This window comes from Ambystoma mexicanum, chromosome 7p (genome assembly GCF_040938575.1).
Source record: "Ambystoma mexicanum isolate Mex_15411 chromosome 7p, UKY_AmexF1_1, whole genome shotgun sequence".
NCBI lineage: Eukaryota > Metazoa > Chordata > Amphibia > Caudata > Ambystomatidae > Ambystoma > Ambystoma mexicanum.
This window is the reverse complement of record NC_090939.1, coordinates 610,414,426-610,440,531: the sequence shown is the minus strand read 5'-3', so window position 1 is coordinate 610,440,531 and position 26,106 is coordinate 610,414,426. Positions and strand designations below refer to the sequence as shown.

The following is a 26,106-nucleotide window of genomic DNA, read 5'->3' as shown; positions in this document are numbered from 1 at the left end:
CCTCATTCTCTACCGGTACCATCCCCAACAATCTGAAACAGTCGTGGGTCCTCCCACTTCTAAAAAAACAAACACTTGACCTGTCCATTCCTACTAATTATCGTCCTATCACAACAGTACCATTTCTGCTTAAAATCTTGGACAAGGTAGCATACCTCCAAATTCAACAATATCTGAATGTAATCACCTCCTAGGAGTACGTCAGTCAGGTTTTAGACCACAACACGGAACTGAAACGACACTGATAGACCTCAAAGCACAAATAGATACCCTGAGAGATAACGGTAACACAGCATTATTGCTGCTGCTCGACCTTTCAGCGGCGTTCGACTTGGTCGACCACAAGACCCTATGCCACCAACTGGACTCGACCACCCACTTTTCACAAGAAGCCATATGCTGGGTTCAATCCTTTCTAGACAATAGAACCATGAGGGTCTTCGCACCTTCAGCAGCCGCGGACCCTATCCCTATCACCTGCGTTGTGCCTCAGGGCTCATGTGTTTCACCTACTCTGTACAATATCTTTACGAAGCCCCTTTTTGATGATCTAGATGGCCTGGGTATCACCTACACCAATTATGCGGATGATACACAGATCCTCATCCCGTTGACGGGAGATTATGATAAGGATTTGGCCTTCGTGAACAGAGTATACCTCAGGCATTGATGGCCTCTCATGGACTATGCCTGAATGATGACAAAACGGAACTCCTGATTTTGAGCACTACGGCAAATCTCAACAAATTAGGCCATTCATACTCTAACTTAGAACATAGATAATAACAACATCCCAATAGCCAAGGAAGTGAAAGCCTTTGGTTTCTACTTAGACTCCACTCTTACCTACAAAAAACAAGTGAACTCCATGGCCTCGGCCACTGCTTACACATGTAAATTAATCAGAGCAGCAAAGCCATTCCTTACACCTAATAACTGTATTACCTTAGCAAGAGCGCTGGTATTATCGAAACTGGATTATTGCAATGCCCTATACGTAGGCTGCAACAAATACATTACCAACAAAATCCAGATCTTACAAAATAATGCCTTGAAAGCAGCCCTTAACATTCCCAAGAAAACCCACATTTCCAATAACTGGCTTTCCACTAAAGATAACATTTTCCTCAAATAAGCCTCCCTAACTCATAAATGTTTACATATGGCCGCCCCCAGTACTTCACGTCCAGATTCCAGAGACAATCCACCAACCGCCCCCACTGCTAACTTACTTCAAGTGCCTAGATTCAAACGCACGAAGACTGGTGGCAGTAGTTTCCCAATCAAAGCCGCCCAAAACTGGAACTCACTCCCACCTTCGTTAAGAGAAGACATGCCTTATCCACGTTTTAGATCTCACCTCATCCAATGGATCAAGGAGCATGATATCTGACCTTTCACTGCACGGTTTATACTACTTTCCATTACTTTTGTACATAACTGTAGTTTGATGTCTTCTGTTACTATTTGATCATGTGTATGATATTTACTAGTACTGTCTATTATTGTGCATTGCAACCTACAGCAATGTAACCCAAGCTGAACAATCCTCTTTTTCTTTTTCTCCTGTGCCCTAATACCCTCGGGTCTGGTGCACATTATAAATAAACTAACAAACATTGGTTGATTATAGTTGTGAGGGCAAGGATAGGTTTTGGACACGGACAGACTTTTAAGTTGGACTCTTTGAAAAAGACTTTCCTTAGTTTCATTCAGGTAGGGAAATCGCACCTTAGCATTGGGCAAGTTAGGCCTTCAATCATCCTGACATTTAAGTTAATAAATATCTTTTGTTTGAACTTGAAGTCTGTGGTCTGTGTCATACTTCATGATGCCTTCACAGCGTTGACTATGTCAACTTGTTCTCTCCACAGAAGGCAACCCAATTTGTGTATATTTTAGTAAATTGGCTCGGTTAAACATTTTTGGGGCATAACACAAATTCTGTACAAACAAAATAAACATCATTGAGTAGAAGTGGTGCAGAGTTTTAAAAGGAATATACATTTTCGCCCATGTAAAAGTGTACTTGCACTTATTCTGCATTTGGAAATAAAGCACTTACATATAAGACAGACAATTGATGAGCAATGTATTTGTGGCTGCCCAAATGCATCAAATCGTCCTCCATCTGCTGACTCAAAACCAACAACTGGTTCAGTTTTCCCATGTGTACAAAATATTCTGGAGAAAAAAAACAGAAAGAGATGTCAGCCTTTACTGCTGTTATTTTGTCATATAATGAAGATTTTGCCTAGAAAGGAGTCATAAATATGTATTGATATTTAGCTAAAAGTGTTAAATCAATACAACCTTGCACCAACTAAACAATTTTATATACACCTCAGTTCTTAAGAAATAGTGCTGGGCATAAATTACCACTCCCAATGCATAGTGGTAATCTGATTCTGTGTAACCGCCAGTGGTAATTACAGCTAGTATTAAATGTATCAATAGCAGAACACATTTTCTGCATTTAGAGCATGCACATAAATGCTGTCTGGGGTAAAAATGCAAAACTAGTGGTAAACAAATACTGCCAGTTAAGTCATATGTACACATTAAATGTAGTAATACTTCCCCATTGTTGCTATAGTGTTATGTGACAAAACCTAACACACAATTAGCATTGCAGCATCTGCATTTGGGAATGCCAGTTTTTAAGACCAGCTTACATCTCATCTTATTACTGGTTTGCGCCATGTTAAGAATTCTTATATTACTCTAGTAAGGATTACTGGTCCTAATGTAATTTGAGAAGAAGTTGATGGTTGAAGGTGTCAAAGGCTGCCGACCGATGTAACAGGATCTGCGGCTGGATTTCGCCACCATCAGCCACTCTTTGAAGATGGTCTAAGACACTGCTCAAAACAAACAGTCCTCATGGCAGGTTGAAGGCTGGCTTGGTGATCATGGAGGGCTCCTATGTCAATGGTAAAGTGTTTGAACTCATTGAGTGCAGCCACTCGAGTAGCTTTTATCTTCCTTCTCCTGACATACCCTTTTTAAAGTAGAACAAATCACGAATCTGACAAGTGCCTTGAAAAGAGTGAAATGATTTTATATAAAAGATCAAATTACAAGGTAAAAATATTTAGATGGCTTAAAACTGTTTCTGGTTTGGACAATCTAACATGTTACTGGGGCAAGCACTTGAGGGAGATGTGGTATGCACCAGGCTTCATTTCTAATGAGCATCTTGCATAAACAGCAAGATTGATGGAGGAATCCAACAGAATTGGCATTTGCCAATACATCTTCTATTGCATCCTGTTGTGCCAGTCAAATGATGTTTCCATTATCATCACCACTGTTGTATGTAATTCATACTTTTAGCAACAGCTACATAAACCCGTGACTGAGTTCATACCCACATGCAATTATTGTCCCAATAATATTTAAATAAGGCATTCAGTCAGACCCATCCTTCTGAAGACTGATATCTGATATCTCTTTCGGATATTTTGGAGATGATAGTCACAAAATGGCTGGCAACAAGGGTATGAACCTAGGCACAGGAGAAGATAATTCCATCATTCCAAGAAGGTTTTTGCGTGATATTCTCAATGACTAGATGTCTTTGCACACTATGATCAATGAATATGTGAAAATGGAATACAGGCACTTACATGTGGCCATTTATGGACATAGAGCAAACATTTGACTCAGAAGTCAGGTCATTACTGTAACTAAAGTTATTGAACTGGGCCTGCCTTTTGGCCTTTTGAAATTGATAGTTAGTCTACGTCTATAAAAGAACACAGCTAGCAGCTAAATGTGAGGGTCAACTATCTGTACTATTCCCTACAAATGTAAACGCAGCGGTAGTATAAAATCATACATTTAAAAAGAACTGTATCTAAATTGACAGTGGTATCTTAAATACTTTTAATCTGTTCATACATATAGAGATGGTTTCATTATTAGATACAACAACATTATTAGATACAAGGCCGCCAGGCCAACCTTCACCTCTTTGATAGACGCTTTCGGCGCCTCATCAACTTCCTTTCTTCTCCTGCTGTCCGCTCTACCCTTTCCTTGACTACCTCGCCTTCCCCTTCTGCCTCCTCCTCGGCTACCTTGTCTTCTCCTTCCCGCTCTGCCCCCTCTGAGGGTCCTTCTACACCTCTGCAGGGTGTACCTCTGATCTGTACCCCTCCCCAGAAGTCTTTCAAGAATGGCAACCTTCTCCATATTGCCACTCTTAACTCGCTCCGCTCTCAAACACTCCTCTGATATCTGCCGCCTTCTGGAAGAACTTGACCTTGATGTCCTCGGTCTCACCGAGACATGGTTCACGGCCAGCTCTGTCATAAGCTTTGATACGCTCCTACCTGATGGCTACAAGATCCTCTCCGCTCCCAGGGCCAACCGCTCTGGGGGGTGGGTGATTGTAGCCCTGATCTTCCCCGAGTGGATTCCTGCCTCTGTCACTCCAACGCCGGCCTACTCCTCTTTCGAATGCCTCGTCTGCAGGCTCTCTCCCCACTAGCCATTCTCTTACTGTGGCTACTGGTTGTAAGTGACTTGTTCAAAATACAAAGGATCAAATGCCTTTTTTTGACACCAAAAGTGTTGAAAAAAGAAGTTTTGAATGCTTTTTGTTTTTTTTATGGGGGGGTTCCCCCTCCAACCCACCAACCCATTTAATTTTTAAGAAAAACTTTTTTATGGATACTAAACTAAAAAATATATATAAATACATTTTTAAAAAAGCATTAGAAATTTTTTTCGGTCCTTTTGGTTTCGAAAAAAAGGGCTTTCGATCCTTTTTTTTTCAAAACTATGATTGGACACCGTGGCTACTATGTATCGGCCACCTGATCATATTTCCTCCTTCCTCTCTGAGTGGGCGGACCTCTCCTCTTCCCTCCTGGTTTCGACTACCCAACTCCTCCACCTTGGAGACTTCAACATCCACCTGGATCCCGCCTGTCCTCTCTCTGGACTCTTTTACGACCTCTGCGACTCTCTCTCACTATTCTCCGCTCTGGCCCAACTCATTCTGCCGGGCACACACTGGATGTTCTGATCTTCTCAGACCTTCCCTTCTCTGTCCCTCTCACCACTCTTCTCTCCTGGAGTGATCACTCTCTCCCACCTCACCCTTCCTACCCCTCAGGCCAAGCCACTTCCATCACTGCCACCCACCTTCTCAGTCATCCGACCCATGAAGCGCGTGCCAGTTGAGGCTTTCGCTTCCACCTACTCATCCTCCCTCCCCCTTTGGCTGACACTCATTCTGACACAGCCCTCTCCACGCTCCACTCTGCTATATTTGATACTCTTGATATCCTTGCCCCTGTCATGAGAATCCGCCTGAAGCCCAAAGCCAAGTGCAACTCCTGGTACGATTCCGACCTCGTCACCCTAAAACGCAAGTGTAGGGTGGCCAAAAGGAAATGACGTGCTTCATGTACATCCTCTGACAAACAAACCTGCCGCCTGCTGCAAAGGCAATACTGGCCCTCTGTTCTATCCAAAAGAGAGCGCATATCCAAGCCCGCGTCTCTGCGGCATCTAACAACTCGGCTGAACTCTTTAAAATCTGCAAGGAACTGTCCAATCCTGCCACAGTCTCTACCTCTCCTGTCTCCTCCCAGGGCCTCTACCCAGCACTGGCTTCACATTTCATCTCTAAAACTCAGGACATCCTGTCCTCTCTCTCCTCCTTTGCCCTCCCTTCCCCACTCTCTGCTCTATCTCTGGCCTCTCTGCAGCCACCTCTCCTCCCTCCTTCTCTGCCTTTCCCCTGTTCTCCGCAGACTAGGTTCCTATGCAAGTCCGATCTATGAAAGTCTCGTCGAAACAGGTTCACCCCTGTTCCTCAAACTATCAAGGACCACATCGACTCCCTGGCTCCTGCCATTGCTGATTTCTGCAATCACTCCTTCGCCACTGGAGTTTTCCCATCCCCCCTGAAGCACTACCTTGTGTACCCCCTTCTCAGGAAACCCACTGCCGACACCTCCTCCCCGGCCAACTATTGCCTAATCTCCATCACTCCCTTCCTGGGCAAGCTCCTGGAGAAACTGGCCATCTCCCAGCTCAATCTCCAGACTGAATCTGTTGGCTGTCTTCATTACCATCAGTCTGGCTTCAGAGCTGCCAGAAGCATGAAACTGCTCTCCTGAACATCCGTGAAGACCTGCTCTCCAACCTGACTGTAACACCCCTTGCATTCTCACCCTGCTTGATCTTTCTTCTGCCTTTGACACAGTCAACCATGCCATCCTGCTCCACCGTCTCCGTGATAACCTGGGTATCACTGGTCAGGCTCTGGCGTGGCTGACTTCTTTCCTCTCCGGCCGACCCTCCCAGGTCCAACTTGGGTCCTTCCTCTCTGCGATCCTTTTCTCTACCTGTGGTGTCCCCCAGGGGTCTAGCCACTCAACCTGGCTGTTCAACCAATACCTGGCACTCCTGGCCCACCGCACCGCCGCTCTCTGCCCCAATTTTCAGTGCTATGTGGATGACACCCAGCTCATCTTCAGGCTACCCTCTGCCTCCTCCTCCAGTTCCCTCATCTCTCACGGTCTGCTATCCAGGAGTGGTGTGCTGCCAATGACCTCTGCCTTAATGCCAGTAAGACTGAGATTCTCCTCATCGGCACGCCCGCTTCCTCCTTTCCTGTAGCTCTCTGGCCGGCCTCTCTTGGCACTCTTCCTGTTCCCACCTACAAGGCTAAAAACCGTGGGTCATTTTCGACTCTACACACTCCTTCTCTCCTCACATCTCTGACGTCTCTAAGAAGTCACACTACCAGCTGCACCTCCTTAGGGGTATACTTCCTTTCCTCTCCTTCCCCCAGAGGCTCACTGTCTCCAGAGCTCTGATTCTCTCTAGGCTGGACTATTGCAACAGCCTCTTTCCAAATCTGCCTGCTTCTACTCTCCGCCCTTTGCAACTTATCCAGAACAGGACTGCAAGACTTGTCCTTGGCCTCAAGCCCAGGGATCGTATCTCTCCAGGACTGAAATCTCTGCACTGGCTCAGAGTGGCTGCGAGGATTAAGTTCAAAACCCTCTGCATCGTCCACAAGGCCTTCTGGGGCCTCAATCCCTTCAACTCCCTCTCCCTAAACACCTTCCCTCTCGAGCTCTTCGCTCATCTACCTCAAACTCCCTCAGTGTCAGTCGCTTCTCCAAGCAACGAGTTGGTGGCAGATCTTTCTTCGGCTGGTACCTCCCTCTGGAACAGCCTCCCTGAAACTTGAAGAGAATCATCTTTGATTCCGGAAACACCTCAAAACCTTTCTCTTTGCTTCTGCTTTTTCTCCTCCTCTCCCTTGCTGACTTCCTGGCTGACACTGAATTTGCACTGGTTACCTGGTCACCCTCTGATCTCGGGCCCAGGTTCCTTCCCCTGCCAGTCACACTCCTGCACTGCCTTCCGGGCTACCCCTGCACTTGGGGACTGTTTCTGTATCCCTACAGTCCCACTACCAGCACTTGACACCTGATGGCTGCACTTAACCTTGCACTTGCCACCTGTGGCCCGTACTTTTACTTACTATTTATTTATTTTTTGTTTGGTTCTTATCTCATGTACTGCACTATCCTCTCCCCCTCGCACTTCTCCTCCTTTCTTTCCCATGCACTTGCGCGATCTGAATGACACCTGGCCTAGTAGGATCGTTGTCTGTCCTCCCTTGACCCCTCCCCTGCCTCGTCGCGCCTTGAAACACTTGTGTATATGCACGTTATAAATGCCATATATCATATCATATATGAATGAACCAAAATACAAATAAATCAAAAGTAATGTATAGTGGTCTTATATGGTGCCATTCTGCCAATAATGTTAGCCTTGCTGTTCATAGCTCTGTAAGAAAAGAGGGCACGGTGTGTTAGTCAGGTAGAGGGAAGGCAGATGCAGAAACCTTTGGTGTTGATGAATGCAGGTCGGAAGCACCTCTCATGGGTGTGTCGATATGAAAATATCCATGTTTGTGGCTGGTACCAACCGGGCACGTTAGCCAAATAGGCAGCCCTTGGATTGGGGAGTGCATAAATTAACAGCATGGTTGTCAATAGAATATGGATAGGGTCTGAATCTGTTAAGTACCGTTGACCTAGGAGTTCATCTGTAGGATTGTGGGAGGTATAAGGATGCAAGAGTTTAGTAGTGAAGAATTAGTTGAGGGAAGAGGGGGGTGGAGAGTGGAGGCAAGCGTGTTGTCACTTCCTGTCTCATTGTGGTAGATTTCACTGAGATTAAAGGTGCGGACAAGTGCCACACAGGAGTTGTTTCATGAGTCAGGTTGGTTTCTTGCAGATGATAGTGCCAAGAGTTCCGAAAATTGCATGTCGTAAATAAGACCAGGTTTCTGGTGTACAGTTTAGTCAGTTGCTGTTATTTATTTTTTCTTTTCAAAGTGGTTGGTTGAAAAGGCAAGTCTTGAGCTGTTTTCTGAAGGTCTGTGGTTCTCCTCCAGGTGGAGCGGTTTGGGTAGCGGATATAGTTTTATAGGCAGAACTGAAAAAGAGGATTGCCCTTGCCGATTCTTGTTGAAATTGGGGACTAGTTCTAGTGCAGCATTGCTGGGCCTAAGTGTTCTCGAAGTAATGCAGTGCTGAAACGTACTTCTGAAGGAGCAAGGGCCACCTCTGTGGTATGAATGATGGGCGATTGTCAAGAATGGCACTCTGTCAAGAGTGGCACAGGGTACCCAGGTAGGTTTTGGGTGGCTGTGCTGAAGTAAGGTAGCAGATAAGCACACACAGCAGGATGTTCAACAAGAAAGAAGAGTAGGAAACTGTATCTGTGAGCCAAAAGGGGCAAAAGATACAAAGGTACAAACAAACTGGATTCCCTCTTGGGGTGTATGCTGAAATGGGAAAGAGTGTTCCACGAACCTTAGGAAACTCCAGCCTTCTGCACAGATTGCTATAACAGAGGCCCTTGCTGTATGCTCATGGCTGGGAGCAACAGCAGTGGGTGTCTGTAACACTGACAACGGGACAAGGCAAGGGGCAGAGGTTGCCTGCCGGAAACCAACAGGCAAGCTCTGTACAAAGGGATTACATAAGACACATGAGAAGACAAGAACAGATATATCCAGCGAAAAGGAAGACAATGAGCAATCTAGCAGAAGGAAATGAAGGAAAGGCAGTTAGACTGAAGTAGATAACCTAAGGAACCTAACCTCAAGGAAGAGAACAAGGGAGCAGCAGTCAGGAAAACAGAAGGGCTGCAAAGTAGGAAGCAGGTCTGCAGTCAAGAGTGGCACTAGGTGCAGGCAAACTGTAGTGGACTGCGGAGGACTGTAGTAGGCTGCAAGGCAGGGAGTCCGGAAGAACAGGACAGAGAGAAAGTAGTAGGCGACAAGACAGAGAGCCCCAAAAGAAAAGGACAGCGAGGTAGGGAGCCCAGAGGAGCAGGGCCGTAGGTAGGTAAGTGTAATACAGGCTGTAAGGCAGAGGAGTGTAGCAAGCCGCAAGGCAGGGAGCCCAGAGGACAAGGGCTGTAGGCAGCGGAGGGAGACAGGCTGCAAGGAAGGAGCCCAGAGGACACGGGCTGTAGGCAGCGGAGGGAGCAGGCTGCAAGAAAGGAGCCCAGAGGACAAGGGCTGTAGGCAGCGAAGAGGTGCAGGCTGCAAGGTAGGGAGCCCAGAGGACAAGGGCTTGGAGACAGCAGAGGGTTGCAAGCTGCAAGGCAGGGAGCCCAGAGGACAAGGGCTGTAGGCAGCCGGAGAAGGCAGGCTGTAGGCAGGGAGCCCAGAGGACAAGGACTGTAGGCAGCCAGAGTGAGGCAGGCTGCAGGGCGGGGAGCCCAGAGGACAAGGACCGTAGGCAGCCGGAGTGAGGCAGGCTGCAGGGCAGGGAGCCCAGAGGACAAGGACCGTAGGCAGCCGGAGTGAGGCAGGCTGCAGGGCAGGGAGCCCGGAAAGGTCACTGGATCAAAACAGGATAATGCAGCAACAGGAACAGCATACAAAGTAGCGGGTCAAGGCAAACAGGGGCGGGGAGATCTCAAGATGCAAGACACTGTGCTCCTGCAGGCAGCTGCTTATATACAGCCCTGCCCTGGTCTGAGGCAGGCTAATTGACAGCACCTGTAGCTGCACACCTGAAGACAATCTGCCTCCTCCCTCTCTGGTCCTGAGCAGGTGGAAGCAGCACTGGCCGCTAGGGCTTCTGGGGATTGTGGTCCCAATAACGATGAATGAGAATAGCCAGGAATTGAGGACTGCAGCCAGGTGCATTATGGTAAATGTAGTTAATTGAATAAAATAAGAAAGAACCAAAGTTGAGCAAATGGAAATAAAAAACCAAAGCGTGAAAAGGAGTTGTTCAAGGAGTATTAGGAGGATAAATGAGTACCAAGAAATCCATGATGGTTGCCAATGCGTGCGCCTGCGGCGCGGGCATGGCAGCGATGCACAAAGGTGTGAAATTAACACTTTTTTGATGGGTAGACATAGTACGTAATGCTTGCGTGATATGTTCAAATCACTTAATTCTGAGTAGTCTTGCTGCTGCATTTTTAACTCTTTGAAGTTTCCTCAATCGTTAATCAGGGAATCCGTGCATAGTCCATGGCCCTGTGAGTGAATGTTACGTAAGGTAAGAAGTGGCGTAGCATGCACAGTTGGGAAAAACAGATTTGGATGATGGCTTTGACATGTGGAACAAGAGTGAGGGTGTTGTCCATTTTCGTTTCAAGATTTCTTACAATGGTTGACGGGTTTGTGCATGGTCCCATCTTGTCAGGCCACCGGATTGTGGTTGAGTTAGAACCTGTAGGATTACAGAGCATCAGCTCTGTTGTGCGAGGGTTTGGGTTTAGTCTGTTCTGTAGAGGAGCAGGTGAATGCTTTCTCACTAGTTCCCGCCCCCTCACCACCGACATATTGGAACAGCAGATGAAGGGCTATGGTTGGGACCCTTTGTGTAATCCCACTACTTCATCAAGTGTATTAGAGACGTTATAGACTCAGACAGACATAGAGAATGTACCCTCGAACTGAAAGTGTGGTAGGATGCTGCATTGAAGGATGTCAGCACGCACCTATGGACATCATGGTGCGTTAAGTGAAATCTGACGTGGAAATGTCATGACGAAGATATATGACCCTATGCTGAAACTATATGAAAAGACTTAAGAGTGATGATACTAAAGCACCAAGGGAAATATATACCTAAAGCTAAAGTAATCATGGATATAAAGAAGAATGATGTAACTTACTGGCTGATAACTGTAAATATGCAGTAACGCAAGATAGATGATACATACGCTATAGAGGAATCTGGCAAGGACAGCCATGATAGGAAAATGGACTCTGGACCATGTTGAATTCATCCAAGCTACCACAGACAGACCAAGGCTGCAGAATCAGGAGATGCTGGAAATAGTTCCTGTGCAAAACAGCGATGGGTCGAGGTTGGCCTAGGATCAAGGATACTATTTTAAGGAATAATTGCCAGTCACTAGGGTATTTACACGGATAAGCCCTAAATGTGAAACATTCCTCTTAGATTAAGGAAGAGGAAAACATCTGCAACAGCCAAAGACAATTAACAATGTAGGTAGTCTGTGCAAGATAGAGTGAGCAAGTCTCTAGAGGCCAAGACAAGAAACAGCAGTCTGCATAAATGAATCAAATAGCAGTAAATAAGAGGCTGAAATTGACAAATTCGTGGTCTCCTCACAAGTGACTCAGAAGTTGAAGACAAGGGCTATTCATTAGAGCCTCTGGCGAAGATAGTGGTGTGCTCACACTCCCTCAAATGTTCCAGGACAGAGAGCAGGCTACAAGGTCAACTACAGACGGAAGACTTTGGCTTATGGCTGACCGATGATGCCTTAATTGGGAGAATGGAGAGTAATTCGATGCAATTCAAAGCACCTAGGTTTTGTTTGATGTATGTGTTGATAAAAACCCGAAGGTCCAGGGTTGGGATAGTATGCCAACCAATCAGTAGGTCTAAGGGGCAACCTGATATACAATGTTGCATAGACCAATCCGCTGCTACTTTGTCTGCTATAATCAGTACTATACATATTTAGAGGTAGTTCAAGGCGTGCCCACCAGATAAGGGGTATCCAGTAATATTGTTAGTACTTACATAGTATATATGTTCCCCTAACCAATCCCTCTCTTCAATAGGTTTTATGATTTGCCACGTAGGATGATGTCATAGATGACACATAGTGGGGTATAAGACCTCTGTGTAGTCAAGTTAATGTGTGAGTGTGCATGCATCAGTCTGATGCCTGTCAGTTCAACCTGCTTTATTAAATGAGAATAACGTAGTACTTTGCCATATTCCATGAGTCTGTCCGGTTATTTGCTCTGAGATCTTTATTTGTAATTCCATCTAGCACACGAGATGCTTCAAGGTGCTAGAGCACATTTTGTTAGTGGTGCGGATGGTTGCGGTCTAATCGACCTAGGCCAGATCCAGACTCCCGGATGCTTGGCTGCCTCCACCATTAGCCAGAAGACCGCAGAGCTTCCTGTGGAGATCGGCACGCAGAATCACTTGCAAGAAGATACAGTTAGCAGGTACCCTTTGAGGAAATTCCTGTTCGTTCCCAGCAGGTGCCCTGTGGGCGAAAAGCGAACTGGCCAGTTGAGGGAGAAACGACACAGAGGGACTCGAGCTGAGTCACCGATGTAAGAGGAACAATGAAGGTTGCAAAAAAATAGGGGGTGGGATTGTTTTGTAAATAATACATACAAAAGTAACTGGATTTTTTGGAAGATTATAAAGAGAAGTAGATACCTCAATTCCTGGTGGCAGAAGGGTTCACACTAGAGTAAAGACTTCAAATAGGGGTGTTGAGGATTCCTGAGGCAAGGCCCGCAGAAGAGTGTGTATCAAACTCCAAAATGGAGTTAAGGTGAGAAGAGATATATTTACTAAAAATAGTAAAGGCGTACGCAGTAAAATGTAAAAAGTGCACGCGTAGGGATATAAATATGTCAATATAAAGTTTTTGTTGTGTCTAACCTAAGAATGATAAAATGATAGTAAAAAATTAAGCAGAATGGTGAACATTTGGACCAAGAGATTGACGTCAATCTGCAGGGTAAAAATCAAAGGAAATTAATATATAAATAGACTCTTAAAATGCCAATAATAGAAGACCGAGATAATAAAAATTGATAGAAAGTGTAAACGAAGGAGCTAACAGAACACCGTTGTATAGATTTTTAAATAAAAAAGTAGTCAAAATATTTTTGGGGATTATAAGCAGTAATTGATGGTGCCTGCACCAATTGATTGGTGTTGTATATCAGATAAAATAAAGAATCAAATACAAAGATGGATAAGTATTGACAGTCGAAACCGACTCGTCATCATGGGGGGCACTCCTCTTTTACATCTGTGCAGGACATTGCCGAGATACACAGCGAAGATAAGGAAATATCATTTGGAATGGGTCTGTGACACGACTAATAAAAAACTCATGCCGTGGCCTCAGGAGGGTTCGCTGTCAAAAACCATATTTCAGCATATGACAACATATTTGCATGCCACATATAAGGGGAAAAAGTAACAAAAAAGGCTGCCCATTTTAGAACTATGGAAGATGTGTCAGAGTGAGAAAGAAAATCCAGCCAAGAGGGAGTGGGTGCTTAATCAGCATAAAGGGAAGGATAAAACGTCTTTGGATCCCCTTTCCCCTGCTGAAAATAAGAGCATAGACATAGAGGAGAAGGGATTTTATCATTTAAAGGAATTAAAAGCAACGGCGGCGTATTTAATCTGACGTATGCGCCCCCCGCTTGTAGCAGCAAGGATAATGATGAAGAGAGCAAAAGTAGAGAATGCAAAGATGCATCAACACGCAATGAAAGTAAACAGCATGATGAGAGAAAGGACAGACGGGATAGACGGACAGGGATATAGAAAGAAGCAAGGAAACAAAGAAATAAAGGATACATCTGAGGGAATAACAAAAGCACAGAATTAATGGATGGGAGGACAGATGTTACTTAAGTTGGATGATAAGGGCATTGATGGGGTTCGAGAAAGAGAGGAAAGATCAGAGCAGGAAAAGAAAGAGAAGAAAGTGAAAAGAGCATACAAAGAAGAGAGGGATAAAGGATGCAAGCAAAGGGAAGAATGAAGAAGATATGAGGCAAGGAAAGAAAAGGAGAGATTAGAAGAGAAGAAACGAGAAGAGATAGAAACCCAAAGAATGATAGTACGTACGGGAGGATAGCTCTGTGGCAACACACGGGTCTTGGAAGCAAGACCACACTGAGCAAACACAGGTTCGAATCCCAGACCCGCGCTTGGAAAGAAAAAAAAAAAGAAACTAGCACGTTATAAATAACCTGCCCTTCCACAATGAAACTAGCGCCTAGACACCTACGGGTTATGTGCGCTGCAAATAATACAAAAAATACAAAATAGGTAGGTTGCAAAGAAGGCGAGGGAGATGAATTGAGGGAGATCAGGAGAAGAGAAGAAGAAATGAACAGGAGTAGGGGATTAAAAGTTGATGAAAAACTATGTCATAAGAGCATACTACCGATTGATGCCCAAAAACGATTGGAGGAAGAGAGGGTCTCAACAGCCCCGTAGGGAGCTGCTGTAACGCTCACCTGATTCCCGTAGAGGCGCCGGTCTTGACTGGGCATATACCGTATCTTCAAAGGTGATGTGTAACACACGGCTGGCTCTTTGGGCTGGACCTCTGTGCACTGTATGTCTGGCTCGAAGGGTAAGATGTCTGCAGATAGAAAATGTGGGATTAATGAACTGGGTTATTGAATGTCTCTCTCTTCTTCCCTTTCTCTTCTCCTGTAGAACCCCAAAGGTTAACGCTCTCACCTTAGGTAAGTGAACGCCGTGCTCTCCATCTGCCTCGAGGCAGGGTGCTGTAACCAGTTTCTTCACTGGATAAGGGGAGCAGGCCTCTTGACTTCAGAGGACTGCTGTCCGTCGTTTACTGCACGAACGGTAAGTTTCGAGTAATTCTAATGTCTTTAAAGTCTTTAGTAATGATGTCTCTTGTTTTGCAGGGTTCCGGCGATGGCGGATGGCGGGCTGAAGTGAGTTGAAGATGGAGCCCGTGTGATGAATAGAAGCGCCTGGAAGCACGTAAGTAAGCGCTTGTTGCCTGCTTCACGTTTCGCTCTAACTGTCTTTTTATTTTGCAGGTACAAGTACGGGGAGGCTGCAGGGTGCAGGAATACCCACTGGGTTAGATGTGGAAAGGAGTAATGGCACGTGAGTATTAAAGTTCCCCAATGTCTTTAAACGCACCTTGTTTTGTCTTTCAGATACGGGATGCAGCGCCGAAGGCCTCCGGAGCGTGCGAAGAGTTGGTAAGCTTTTGTCTTTCAGATGCCGGAATGCAGTGTGAAGACCTCCGGAGCGCACGAAGAGTAGGTAAGCCTTTGTCTTTCAGATGCCGGAATGCAGCGCGAGGCGTTGGTGACAGCCGATGGACCAGGTAAGTGAAGAGCTGTCACTGAAGACCGTAATGCTAACCTGTTCTTTCTTGTCTTTATAGGTGTTGCTGAAGACTGGATTCAGAATGGTAAGCCTTTTTCCTTAGGCCCAGGATCAGATGCAGAAGACACGATGAGCGTTCTGCTGCTGAGAATGCAGAATAACGCAAAGCAAGATTCATCCATCGGGTGTGGTTTAAATAGCCTCCTGTAGTGCTTAGGTGTCTCCTTCCACAGCCACGCCTAGGTAAGAAAAGAGTTCCTGCTTTCCAGAAGAGTTCCAGTGTTCTGAATCTAGGGAGTGGCTCCTGCCCCACCCAACAGGAAAAGTAGTTCCAAACAGAAGAGGATCAGAGACTCAACTGGCAGGCAAGTAAGCATCATGGTCTGCTGCAGGTAAGTCCACCCAAGCATTATGAGCCCGGCGCTTCCAGCGCTGGGACTGGGCATATTTATGAGCCTGGTGCCACTGGCGCCAGGACTGGGTCCAAAAGGTCCCAATTGGGACTGGTTGGCACTCGGAACCTGGGTTATGGATCTGCTTCCAAGGGAGTTGGGAAAACCCTGACCTTTTGGAAGCAGAGATCATGACAGTACCCCCCCTCAAGGCCCCTCCCAAACCGGGCTTCTCCGGGGGTTTTGGCTTGTCAGGAAATGTTCGGTGAAATCTTTTGATTAGGCGAGGAGCGTGGACATATTCAGCAGGTTCCCAGGATCTCTCTTGGGGGCCGTAGCCTTTCCAGTCAATTAGGTAGAATAGTTTAGATTTGGAGATCTTGGAGTCCAGAATGCTTTTGACTTCAAACTCGAGTTCTCCATCAACTAGGATAGGTTTTGGAGATTTGGTTAGTCGGGTTTGAGGTTGCACGGGTTTTAATAGAGAGACGTGGAAGACCGGATGTATCTTCATGTGCGGGGGCAAGTCCAACTTGACTGCTACTGGGTTTACTATGGTAGTGATGGAATAGGGACCAAGGTATCTTGGGTTGAATGTGAGTGGCCCTTTTAGAGGTAGATATTTGGTGGATAACCAGACTTGATCCCCTACTTGATATTGAGGGGCTTCCTTCCGATGTTGATCTGCTCCTTTCTTGTATTGTTCTTTAGCCCTTTGAAGGTGAGAAACAGCTTCCTTAAAGGCTTGGGTGATTGTAGAATGCAGGTAGTCTACTGCTGGTGTTTCAAGATCTTGGAGGGGATCCAACTCCGAGGTTCGAGGGTGACTGCCGTACAAAAGAAAAAACGGGGTTTTCCCAGTTCCCGAATGGACAGAGTTATTGTAGGCATATTCGGCTATCCAAAGGATGTCTTTCCAAGTTTTTTCAGTTTGTTGCAGCATGCAGCGTAAATACTGTTCCAGAGTTTGATTGGTCCTCTCGGTTTGTCCGTCGGTCTGAGGGTGGTGACTGGTCGATAGTCTCACATCAATTTGAGCCGACCGACAGCAACTTCGCCAAAAATGAGAAATAAATTGACTACCTCGATCCGAAATTAGAACCGAAGGAAAACCGTGCAGTCGGACGATGTTTTCGAGAAATTCTCAGGCCAGAGTTGCTGCTGTTGGCAAGCCTTTGAGCGGAATGAAATGCGCCATCTTGGAGAATAAGTCCACGATTACTAGAATCATATTGTATCCGGAGCATGGAGGTAGATCGGTGATGAAGTCCATAGAAAGCGTATGCCAAGGGCGAGGTGGGATGTCAATAGGGCGTAAGAGGCCTGCTGGTCTTTCCTTTTGACTCTTGTTTTGGGCGCATACTCCACAGGACATTATAAAGTCTCTGATATCTTTTTTCCAAGACGGCCACCAGAAGTAGCGCTTGATCTTTTCTGAGGTCTTGGCCATACCGGGATGTCCTTCCATTAAAGAATCGTGATAACAAGAGATTACTTTTTTCTGTAAATCTGTGCTGGGTAGGTATAATCGTTCTTGGAAATACAATAAGTTGTCCTTTACTGCAAAGTCCTTTCCCTGCAGATGCCAATTCTGTATGTCTGCTGGAGTTACAAGTTGCCTGGCTTTATCCTTAACTTCCTCTATGGATTCTGTGGCGATTACACCCAGAATTCTTTGTTCGGGAATGATTGGTACAGGTTTAGGGTTGATCAAGTGTTCTTCCACTCCCATCCGAGAAAGGGCATCAGCTTTACCGTTTTTTGTACCAGGTCGATAGGTAATTATGAAGTCAAACTCGGCAAAGAATAATGCCCAACGGAGTTGTCTAGAGGATTGGGCTTTTGCGGTTTTCAAATATTGCAGGTTTCGGTGATCCGTAATCACAGTAACCGTGTGTCGGGCCCCCAGCAGATAATGCCGCCAAGCCTTAAAGGCAGACTTGATAGCCAGAAGTTCCTTGTCAGTAATCGTGTAATTGATTTCAGGAGGCGAGAATTTGCGGGACCAAAATGCCACGGGATGCAACTGATTGGTTACCGGGTCCTTTTGTGATAGAACTGCCCCCATGGCAAGGCTTGAAGCATCAGTTTCCACGATGTAGGGGAGTTCGGGGCGAGGGTGTTTTAAGATTGGTGCAGAGATAAATTTAGTCTTCAAATCCTGGAAAGCTTGTTCCGCCTCGGTAGACCATTCAAAACGTTTGTTTTTCTTTAACAAGGCAGTGATGGGCTGGACTATTCGAGAGAATTCGGGGATAAACCTGCGGTAAAAGTTAGCGAAGCCTAACATGCTTTGCACACCTTTTACGGAGGATGATGATGGCCATTTGAGAACTGCATCGACCTTCTTTGAATCCATACGCACTCCGCCAGGTGATAATATGAATCCCAAGAATTCAACTTCAGTCACGTTGAAAACACATTTTTCCAACTTAGCGAAAAGTTTGTGTTGACGCAATCTTTCGAGGACCATTTTCACGTGTTTCCGATGTTCAGATTCCGATGAAGAATAAACGAGGATGTCGTCAATGTAAACAACAACACACACATCTATGAGCTCTCTGAGGACATCGTTCATAAAATATTGAAAGGCGGCCGGGGCATTACAAAGTCCGAAGGGCATGACCTGATATTCAAATAGCCCATACTTGGTGCGGAAGGCCGTCTTCCATTCATCGCCCTCTTTTACTCGTACCAAGTGGTAAGCTCCTCTAAGATCCAGCTTTGTATATATGCATGCTTTTCTGACTTGGTCCAGGAGTTCAGGGATCAAAGGTAACGGATATCTATTCTTAACGGTGATCTGGTTCAGGGAGCGATAATCTATACAAGTTCTAAGGTCTCCTTCCTTTTTTGGAACGAAGAACAAAGCTGAAGAAGCAGGGGACTTGGAAGGACGAATAAACCCATTTGCCAGGTATTGATCCAGGTATTGTCGAAGGTGAAGGTTCTCAGGCTCGGTGAGGGCATAAATTCTACTACAAGGAGGAGTAGATCCAGGTATCAGGTCGATCTGGCAGTCATAAGACCTATGAGGAGGTAGAGAGTTAGCCCGATCCTTCCGGAAAACATCTTGGTATTCTAGGTATTCGGGAGGTAACTGGGGAGTCTCTGAAGAAATTGCTGCCAGTGCAACACCAGGTGGAGGGTGACAAGTAGAGACACATTCTGGAAACTGGACCGTTCTTGCTCGCCAATCGATCAGAGGATTGTGTTTCTCTAACCAAGGTATTCCTAGAATAATCTGAAACTGAGGGGCCTTGATCACATCGAACACGATCTTCTCATGGTGTCCATCTTGACTTACTAGCGTCACTTCTTGAGTGGTATGCGTTACTGGCCCGGAGGCTATCTCCGTACCATCCACCGTAGTAATGATGTCCTTTACAGCCTTGGGACAAAGAGTTAGATTCATCCTCAAAACCATTTCATGATCCACATAATTGCCGATGGCACCGCTGTCGACGTAAGCTTCAATTGCATGTAATCGATCCGGATTATCAGGGCTGATGAGGACCATAGGTATCACGAAATGCGAGGTCACGGAACTTGTTTTCACGCTCGGCAAAAGGACCTCTATTCTTGTCGGGCGAGGTCGTTTCCCTGCTCAGAGTTTGTAACTTTGGTAACTGCAGCTCCTACTGCCTTCTTGGCAGGTTTCACCGGACAGTCTCGAAGAAAGTGCCCTGAGTTTCCGCAATAGAGGCATAATTGCAACTGTTTTCTCCTTTCCCGCTCCTTTTGTGTTAGAGGACCTTTCAGACCCCCTATTTGCATGGGTTCCCCGGAGTCTACTCCTTTGGAAGGAGTTGGCGGTTTGGAAAATACTCGAGGATCAAACTTGGAACGATCGGCCTTCCTGTTCTGCAGTCTGTGATCTATTTGAACGACTAAGTCTATATAGTCCGAACAATCTTGTGGGGGATTCACTACTTGGGCTAACACATCTTTGAGCTCTCCGCGTAGACCTCTATAAAATAGCGTAATCCTTTTGTCCTCAGGCCAGTGAGTTTCCACTATCAGTCTGTTGAAAGACGCAATATAAGCCAAAAGGTCTTGATTACCTTGTCGCAACGAAAGAAGCTCATTGTCCAAGGCCTGCCCCTGTGAATGTCTTGCGAACAGTTTTTCCATACTGAGCTGAAAAGCTTGAAAATCATGGAGGACCGGATCATCTTGATTTACTAGAGGGATCGACCAGTCTGCCGCATTGCCACTAAGGTACGAAAGCACGAAAGCTACTTTAGCTTGATCAGTTGGAAAGGCTGCTGGCCGGCATAAGAAATGCAACCGGCACTGATTGATAAATACTGCAAACCTCTTTGGGTCACCAGAAAATCGTTCGGGCGGAGCCAGAGGTACATTCCCAGGTAGGTTGATCTGCACTGGATTCATAGAGGATGTAGAAGGAAGATTTCCCCCAGATGCGGGTAACGGGGTCTGTCCGGCTTGTGACTGTAGCAATTGTCTAGCGAGATCATCTGTTCGCTCCTTGGAAATAATCAGTTCCCTTCTTAGAGCGTTCGTTTCCTGACGGGCTGCATGCACTTCTGCCCTTAGTTCCCCAAGTAACTGGGCTAGCTGGTCGGTATCCGAGGTTTCCATAGCGCCTGGACGGGAGTTTTGTGGTAGGCTTTGCGTTCTGTAACGCTCACCTGATTCCGTAGAGGCGCCGGTCTTGACTGGGCGTATACCGTATCTTCAAAGGTGATGTGTAACACACGGCTGGCTCTTTGGGCTGGACCTCTGTGCACTGTATGTCTGGCTCGAAGGGTAAGATGTCTGCAGATAGAAAATGTGGGATTAATGAACTGGGTTATTGAATGTCTCTCTCTTCTTCCCTTTCTCTTCTCCTGTAGAACCCCAAAGGTTAACGCTCTCACCTTAGGTAAGTGAACGCCGTGCTCTCCATCTGCCTCGAGGCAGGGTGCTGTAACCAGTTTCTTCACTGGATAAGGGGAGCGGGCCTCTTGACTTCAGAGGACTGCTGTCCGTCGTTTACTGCACGAACGGTAAGTTTCGAGTAATTCTAATGTCTTTAAAGTCTTTAGTAATGATGTCTCTTGTTTTGCAGGGTTCCGGCGATGGCGGATGGCGGGCTGAAGTGAGTTGAAGATGGAGCCCGTGTGATGAATAGAAGCGCCTGGAAGCACGTAAGTAAGCGCTTGTTGCCTGCTTCACGATGCGCTCTAACTGTCTTTTTATTTTGCAGGTACAAGTTCGGGGCGGCTGCAGGGTGCAGGAATACCCACTGGGTTAGATGTGGAAAGGAGTAATGGCACGTGAGTATTAAAGTTCCCCAATGTCTTTAAACGCACCTTGTTTTGTCTTTCAGATACGGGATGCAGCGCCGAAGGCCTCCGGAGCGTGCGAAGAGTTGGTAAGCTTTTGTCTTTCAGATGCCGGAATGCAGTGTGAAGACCTCCGGAGCGCACGAAGAGTAGGTAAGCCTTTGTCTTTCAGATGCCGGAATGCAGCGCGAGGCGTTGGTGACAGCCGATGGACCAGGTAAGTGAAGAGCTGTCACTGAAGACCGTAATGCTAACCTGTTCTTTCTTGTCTTTATAGGTGTTGCTGAAGACTGGATTCAGAATGGTAAGCCTTTTTCCTTAGGCCCAGGATCAGATGCAGAAGACACGATGAGCGTTCTGCTGCTGAGAATGCAGAATAACGCAAAGCAAGATTCATCCATCGGGTGTGGTTTAAATAGCCTCCTGTAGTGCTTGGGTGTCTCCTTCCACAGCCACGCCTAGGTAAGAAAAGAGTTCCTGCTTTCCAGAAGAGTTCCAGTGTTCTGAATCTAGGGAGTGGCTCCTGCCCCACCCAACAGGAAAAGTAGTTCCAAACAGAAGAGGATCAGAGACTCAACTGGCAGGCAAGTAAGCAGCATGGTCTGCTGCAGGTAAGTCCACCCAAGCATTATGAGCCCGGCGCTTCAAGCGCTGGGACTGGGCATATTTATGAGCCTGGTGCCACTGGCGCCAGGACTGGGTCCAAAAGGTCCCAATTGGGACTGGTTGGCACTCGGAACCTGGGTTATGGATCTGCTTCCAAGGGAGTTGGGAAAACCCTGACCTTTTGGAAGCAGAGATCATGACAGCTGCAAGGAATGCTGAGATCAGCATAAGATATAGTGCAAAAACTTGGGAATTGATACAGGCAAATAAGGGATGAAGACAGGCATAAAACCCAAGAGAACGTAGATGGATCTATATAAAGGGGAATTGAAAGTAGGTCAGATGACGTCATAACAGACAAATACAGAACGTTGTCTTTAATCAGATTAGATCTTGACACAGAGAAGCACAACAGCCATATGAGTTGGAGCATAAGGATGTCAGACGAAGAAAGGGAGGAGAGCGCGAAGAGAGGGCACATGCAAGATTTCAAAAGAATCAAGTGTAGAAAAAGGGGTAAAATGGTCAGACCTAGAGGACCCTAAAGAAAAAACACCAGAACTGACACCGTACAGTAAGCGAGCACAAGCACTATCACGCAGTACAGGGGTTGTATCCCCGCCTTTGTCAGCAGATTAAGGTCACTACCAGAAAGGAAACAAACTGGTGAGACTAGCCCTGCCTGGAAGATGATGAGTGTAGGCAAGTATGATTATGGACCGGGATTTTCACAATGCCCATTATTGGAAAAGGGGGAGGACGACCACAATATATACCATGGTCACAAATGGACAAAGATAATTTAATTGCTGAGTTTGACTTCCGGTGTGGGAAAATGGATTCATGAGTTAGAAAGGAGATCAGAGATAACATTAGCTATAGGTGACATAAAAGGCTTGCTAGCAGCATCGTAGTGGAGAGAGCTGATGACACTTGGAAGCGAACAGGATACGCAGGTGTGACCACACAAAACATGACACATGATGGAGCGCCATTTAATAATTGCAGGGCAGATGTTTGGCGGGTGCTCAGAGTACAGTATCCTGATACATCAGACATGGAGGAGGATGAAGACCCTGCCACTTTTATTCAATGTATTCAAGAGGTATGGTGTCCTGAGACATGTGCACCTTGGGATAAAACGATGGCATTATGTTACCACATTTTGTGTCGAGGGCTGCCCGAGCCAGTGCAACAGCAATGAAAGAAACAGGTGGGAATGGAAGCAAAGCCATGGCCAGAAATACAATTGACGATCGTGCATCACTGCCGATTGTCACGGAAGAAGAATACAAAAAAAAAAGCTGAGGGTGGAAAGATAGAAGAGCCAAAGTAAGTCCATAAAGTTATCTAACCTCACTATAGAGGGAGCGAAATTGACAAGTAATGAGTGTGTCAATTTCGGAAGGGAATGGGCCTAGAGGTGGAGGACGAGGTGGTTTTTAGAACCCTCAAGGAAGAGGAGGATTTAATGGAGGACAGCCGCAACAACTTTCGAATTGCAGAATTATAGGACACATAGCCAGAACATTCAGAAGCAGAGGAGGCATGCAACAGAATTGGCACGCTCCAAGAGGGGAATGGGTTATGCTCCACAATATAATACAGAACCACAGGAATATTATGCCCACGATCACACACAGGCTCATACATATGTGCTGCAACCCCAACAAATGCAGCAAGCCCCACTGAAAATGTAATTGGCACAAGGGGAACCACAGCAAGCACCCATACAAGAACAGCAGGTACAACCTCAGGCGCAGTCACACCAGGCTATAGTACCACAATGGAACATGACCGCAGGAGCCCAAAAATCACCTGCATCCTAATTGCGGAGTGTGGCTGTGATAGGAGGAAATCCTTTCACAGGTATGGGGATGAATTTATACCCACAATAGGACAGCCCACTGAGCGACCTGATGTGTTCAGTACTATCAGTGACACCAGTCCCCCAAGAGGAACCAAGGGTCAGGGTAACGATAGGAGGCAAGACATTTTAATTTCTTGTCGACACTGGAGCCACTCGTTCCTGTGTCCGTGAGTGAAAATATCCAATGTCAGGTACTGCCTTGAATGCTCAGGGATTCTCTGGGCGATGAGTTTAGTTCCTTTTACAGATGAATTGCCAATCTCTATAGGAGAACATGATTTGCCAATGCCATTACTATATTCTAGGCAGACATCAGCTAACATTGGAATGTGAGTTCATGACAAAGCGTAACATGACAATATCCTTTACCGGCGAAGGAATAGTGTGTTTTTACTCCAGGGATATACACTATATGAATGTGGAAGGGTTCAGATTAGCCTTTACAGGCCAGAAGGCAATACAAGGTGTTGATTTAGATCCAGAGGTATTTTTATATGGAGTGACTGTTTTGTTATCGTTACCCAGATTGCTAGATAAAATATTGAGAATACCTGATGAATTCTTGTTTAGACCAGAGATCCCCATGGACGATGAAGAAGGGCAGAATATCCCCTTAGAATTAGGAGCAGCAGTGGTCAGAGAAGAGAGGGTGATGCTTAATGGGACAGATGATGCAGGATGGATAAAAGTGATAGCCCTCATTGAAGGATACAGGTTGCCAGATTTGACGGATCCGTTTAGAGATCACTACTCAGATGATGAACTAGTGTTTTTTAAGTCTCACTTATTGGAGTAGAAAATATAAAAATATAGAAATACTGCAGAGATTGGCACTGGTAAAAAAGAATGTCATTCGTCCAGGAAGACTTAGAGAAAATGCTGAAGATTTTATGGACCACAAGCCTATATGATATGGGTCTATTAAAAGGGATAGGAACAGGTAAAATCAAACTAAAACCTGGAGCCCTTTTGCCACGAGCAAAGCAATATCCCATGTCCAGAGAAGCAGATGAAGGTATATTTGTGACTATTTCCACTTTAATGAAGCAAGGCATATTAGTGCCATCAGATTCATAATGTAACACAGCCATGTACCCCGTGAAGAAATCAAATGGGGGTCATGGAGATGTATACAGGACCTTCGCCCCCTTACAATATAGTCGAAGCTGAGTTTCCTTTAGTTGCAAATCCTGCAACAATACTTGGATGTATACTAATTGACCCCTTCACAATTGACCTCAGGAGAATTGGCCTCGGGAGAATTGACCTAATTTCAAAGGTCGATTAGGACATATAAGCAGGGGGAAACCCCCCTCAACTCCCCACCCAATCCAAAAAACCCGGCAACTCCCCACCCAATCCCCTTATATTATTTATAATCCAAAACCAGCCCAATACATGTATAAAATACCTAAAATAATATAAAGGTCAATTGGAAAAGGTCATTTTGGGTAATACCTACTGTGTAACATCCCATCTAAGGCCAAATATTTCAGTTATAGATTTAAAAAATGCATTCTTTTCGATTCCCCTTCATGAAGAGACACAAGATTTGACTTCCTTTTCACATACAAATACCTGGCTGAAACGTACTCGTTTGCCCCAAGGGTTCTAGGAGTCCCCTTCAATCTTTAAGAGTCCTTCAGATAGACATGGGTAATGTCCAACTCGAAAGTGCAATAATTTAGTGCGTGAATGGCATTTTGGTGTACAGTGAGACAGAAGAAAGATGCAGAGAAGACTCAGTTAAACTCATGACTCAGAGAAAGGATACAAGGTAGACCAGGAAAGTTACAATACTGCTAGGAAGAGACCTTGTACATAGGACAGTTGATCCCTCAAAAAGGGAGAAAAGTGACACCTGAGAGAGCAGAATCAATCATGAAAACCATAGCACCGAAAACAGAGATAGTAATGCAACAGTTTCTAGGCTTATGTAACTATTGCAGGTCTTGGGTTTTCGAGAACAGTACATATATTCGACACACTTTTAAAAGGACTTAAAGAAGCACAGGTGGACAAGAGCACAATAATATGGACAGATGAGATGACTAAAGGATTTCTAGAATTAATAAAGGCAATCAGTACAGGCCATTTGTTGGGGATCCTAGATTATAATTAAGAATTGTATTTATTTTCCCATTTAAATAGTGAAGTTATGACAGCAGTTCTCACACAGAAGATGACATTAGGACATGGACATAAGCAGTTGGCTTATTACAGAGGGATTTTAGAATTGACCAGACAACTGGGGAAAGTATTGTCCACCCATATGTAGTTTTGAAGTAGAAGATGTTAAACAGATGACAGGACTATGCATGTTAGCAAGGAGGGCTTTAACATGCTGTCTAATGTCCAGTTAATTGAGATACACGGTCGAGCCCCACAAGAAGAACAGGATTCATGGAGAAAGCAGGCGTGTTCTTAATCCCCCACTGAGGCAATTTGGAGACAAGATAGCACTGGAAAGCCAGTTATGCCTCTAGCATTATTGAGAGTAGTGCTGGAGCAGTTTCACTACGCAG

At 45.6% G+C, this 26,106-nt stretch overlaps 1 protein-coding gene across 5 annotated transcripts in view; it reads right to left on the bottom strand.

The window, feature by feature from the left end:
- LOC138526196 (uncharacterized) overlaps window positions 1–26,106 on the bottom strand; it is a 797,397-nt gene that overhangs the window by 321,775 nt on the left and 449,516 nt on the right. For all 5 annotated transcript variants that reach the window (XM_069636626.1, XM_069636629.1, XM_069636630.1 and 2 more), the window contains exon 6: window positions 2,066–2,184. In XM_069636626.1, coding sequence (XP_069492727.1) covers window positions 2,066–2,184 — 119 coding nt within the window. The remainder of the gene's footprint in view (window positions 1–2,065; window positions 2,185–26,106) is intronic.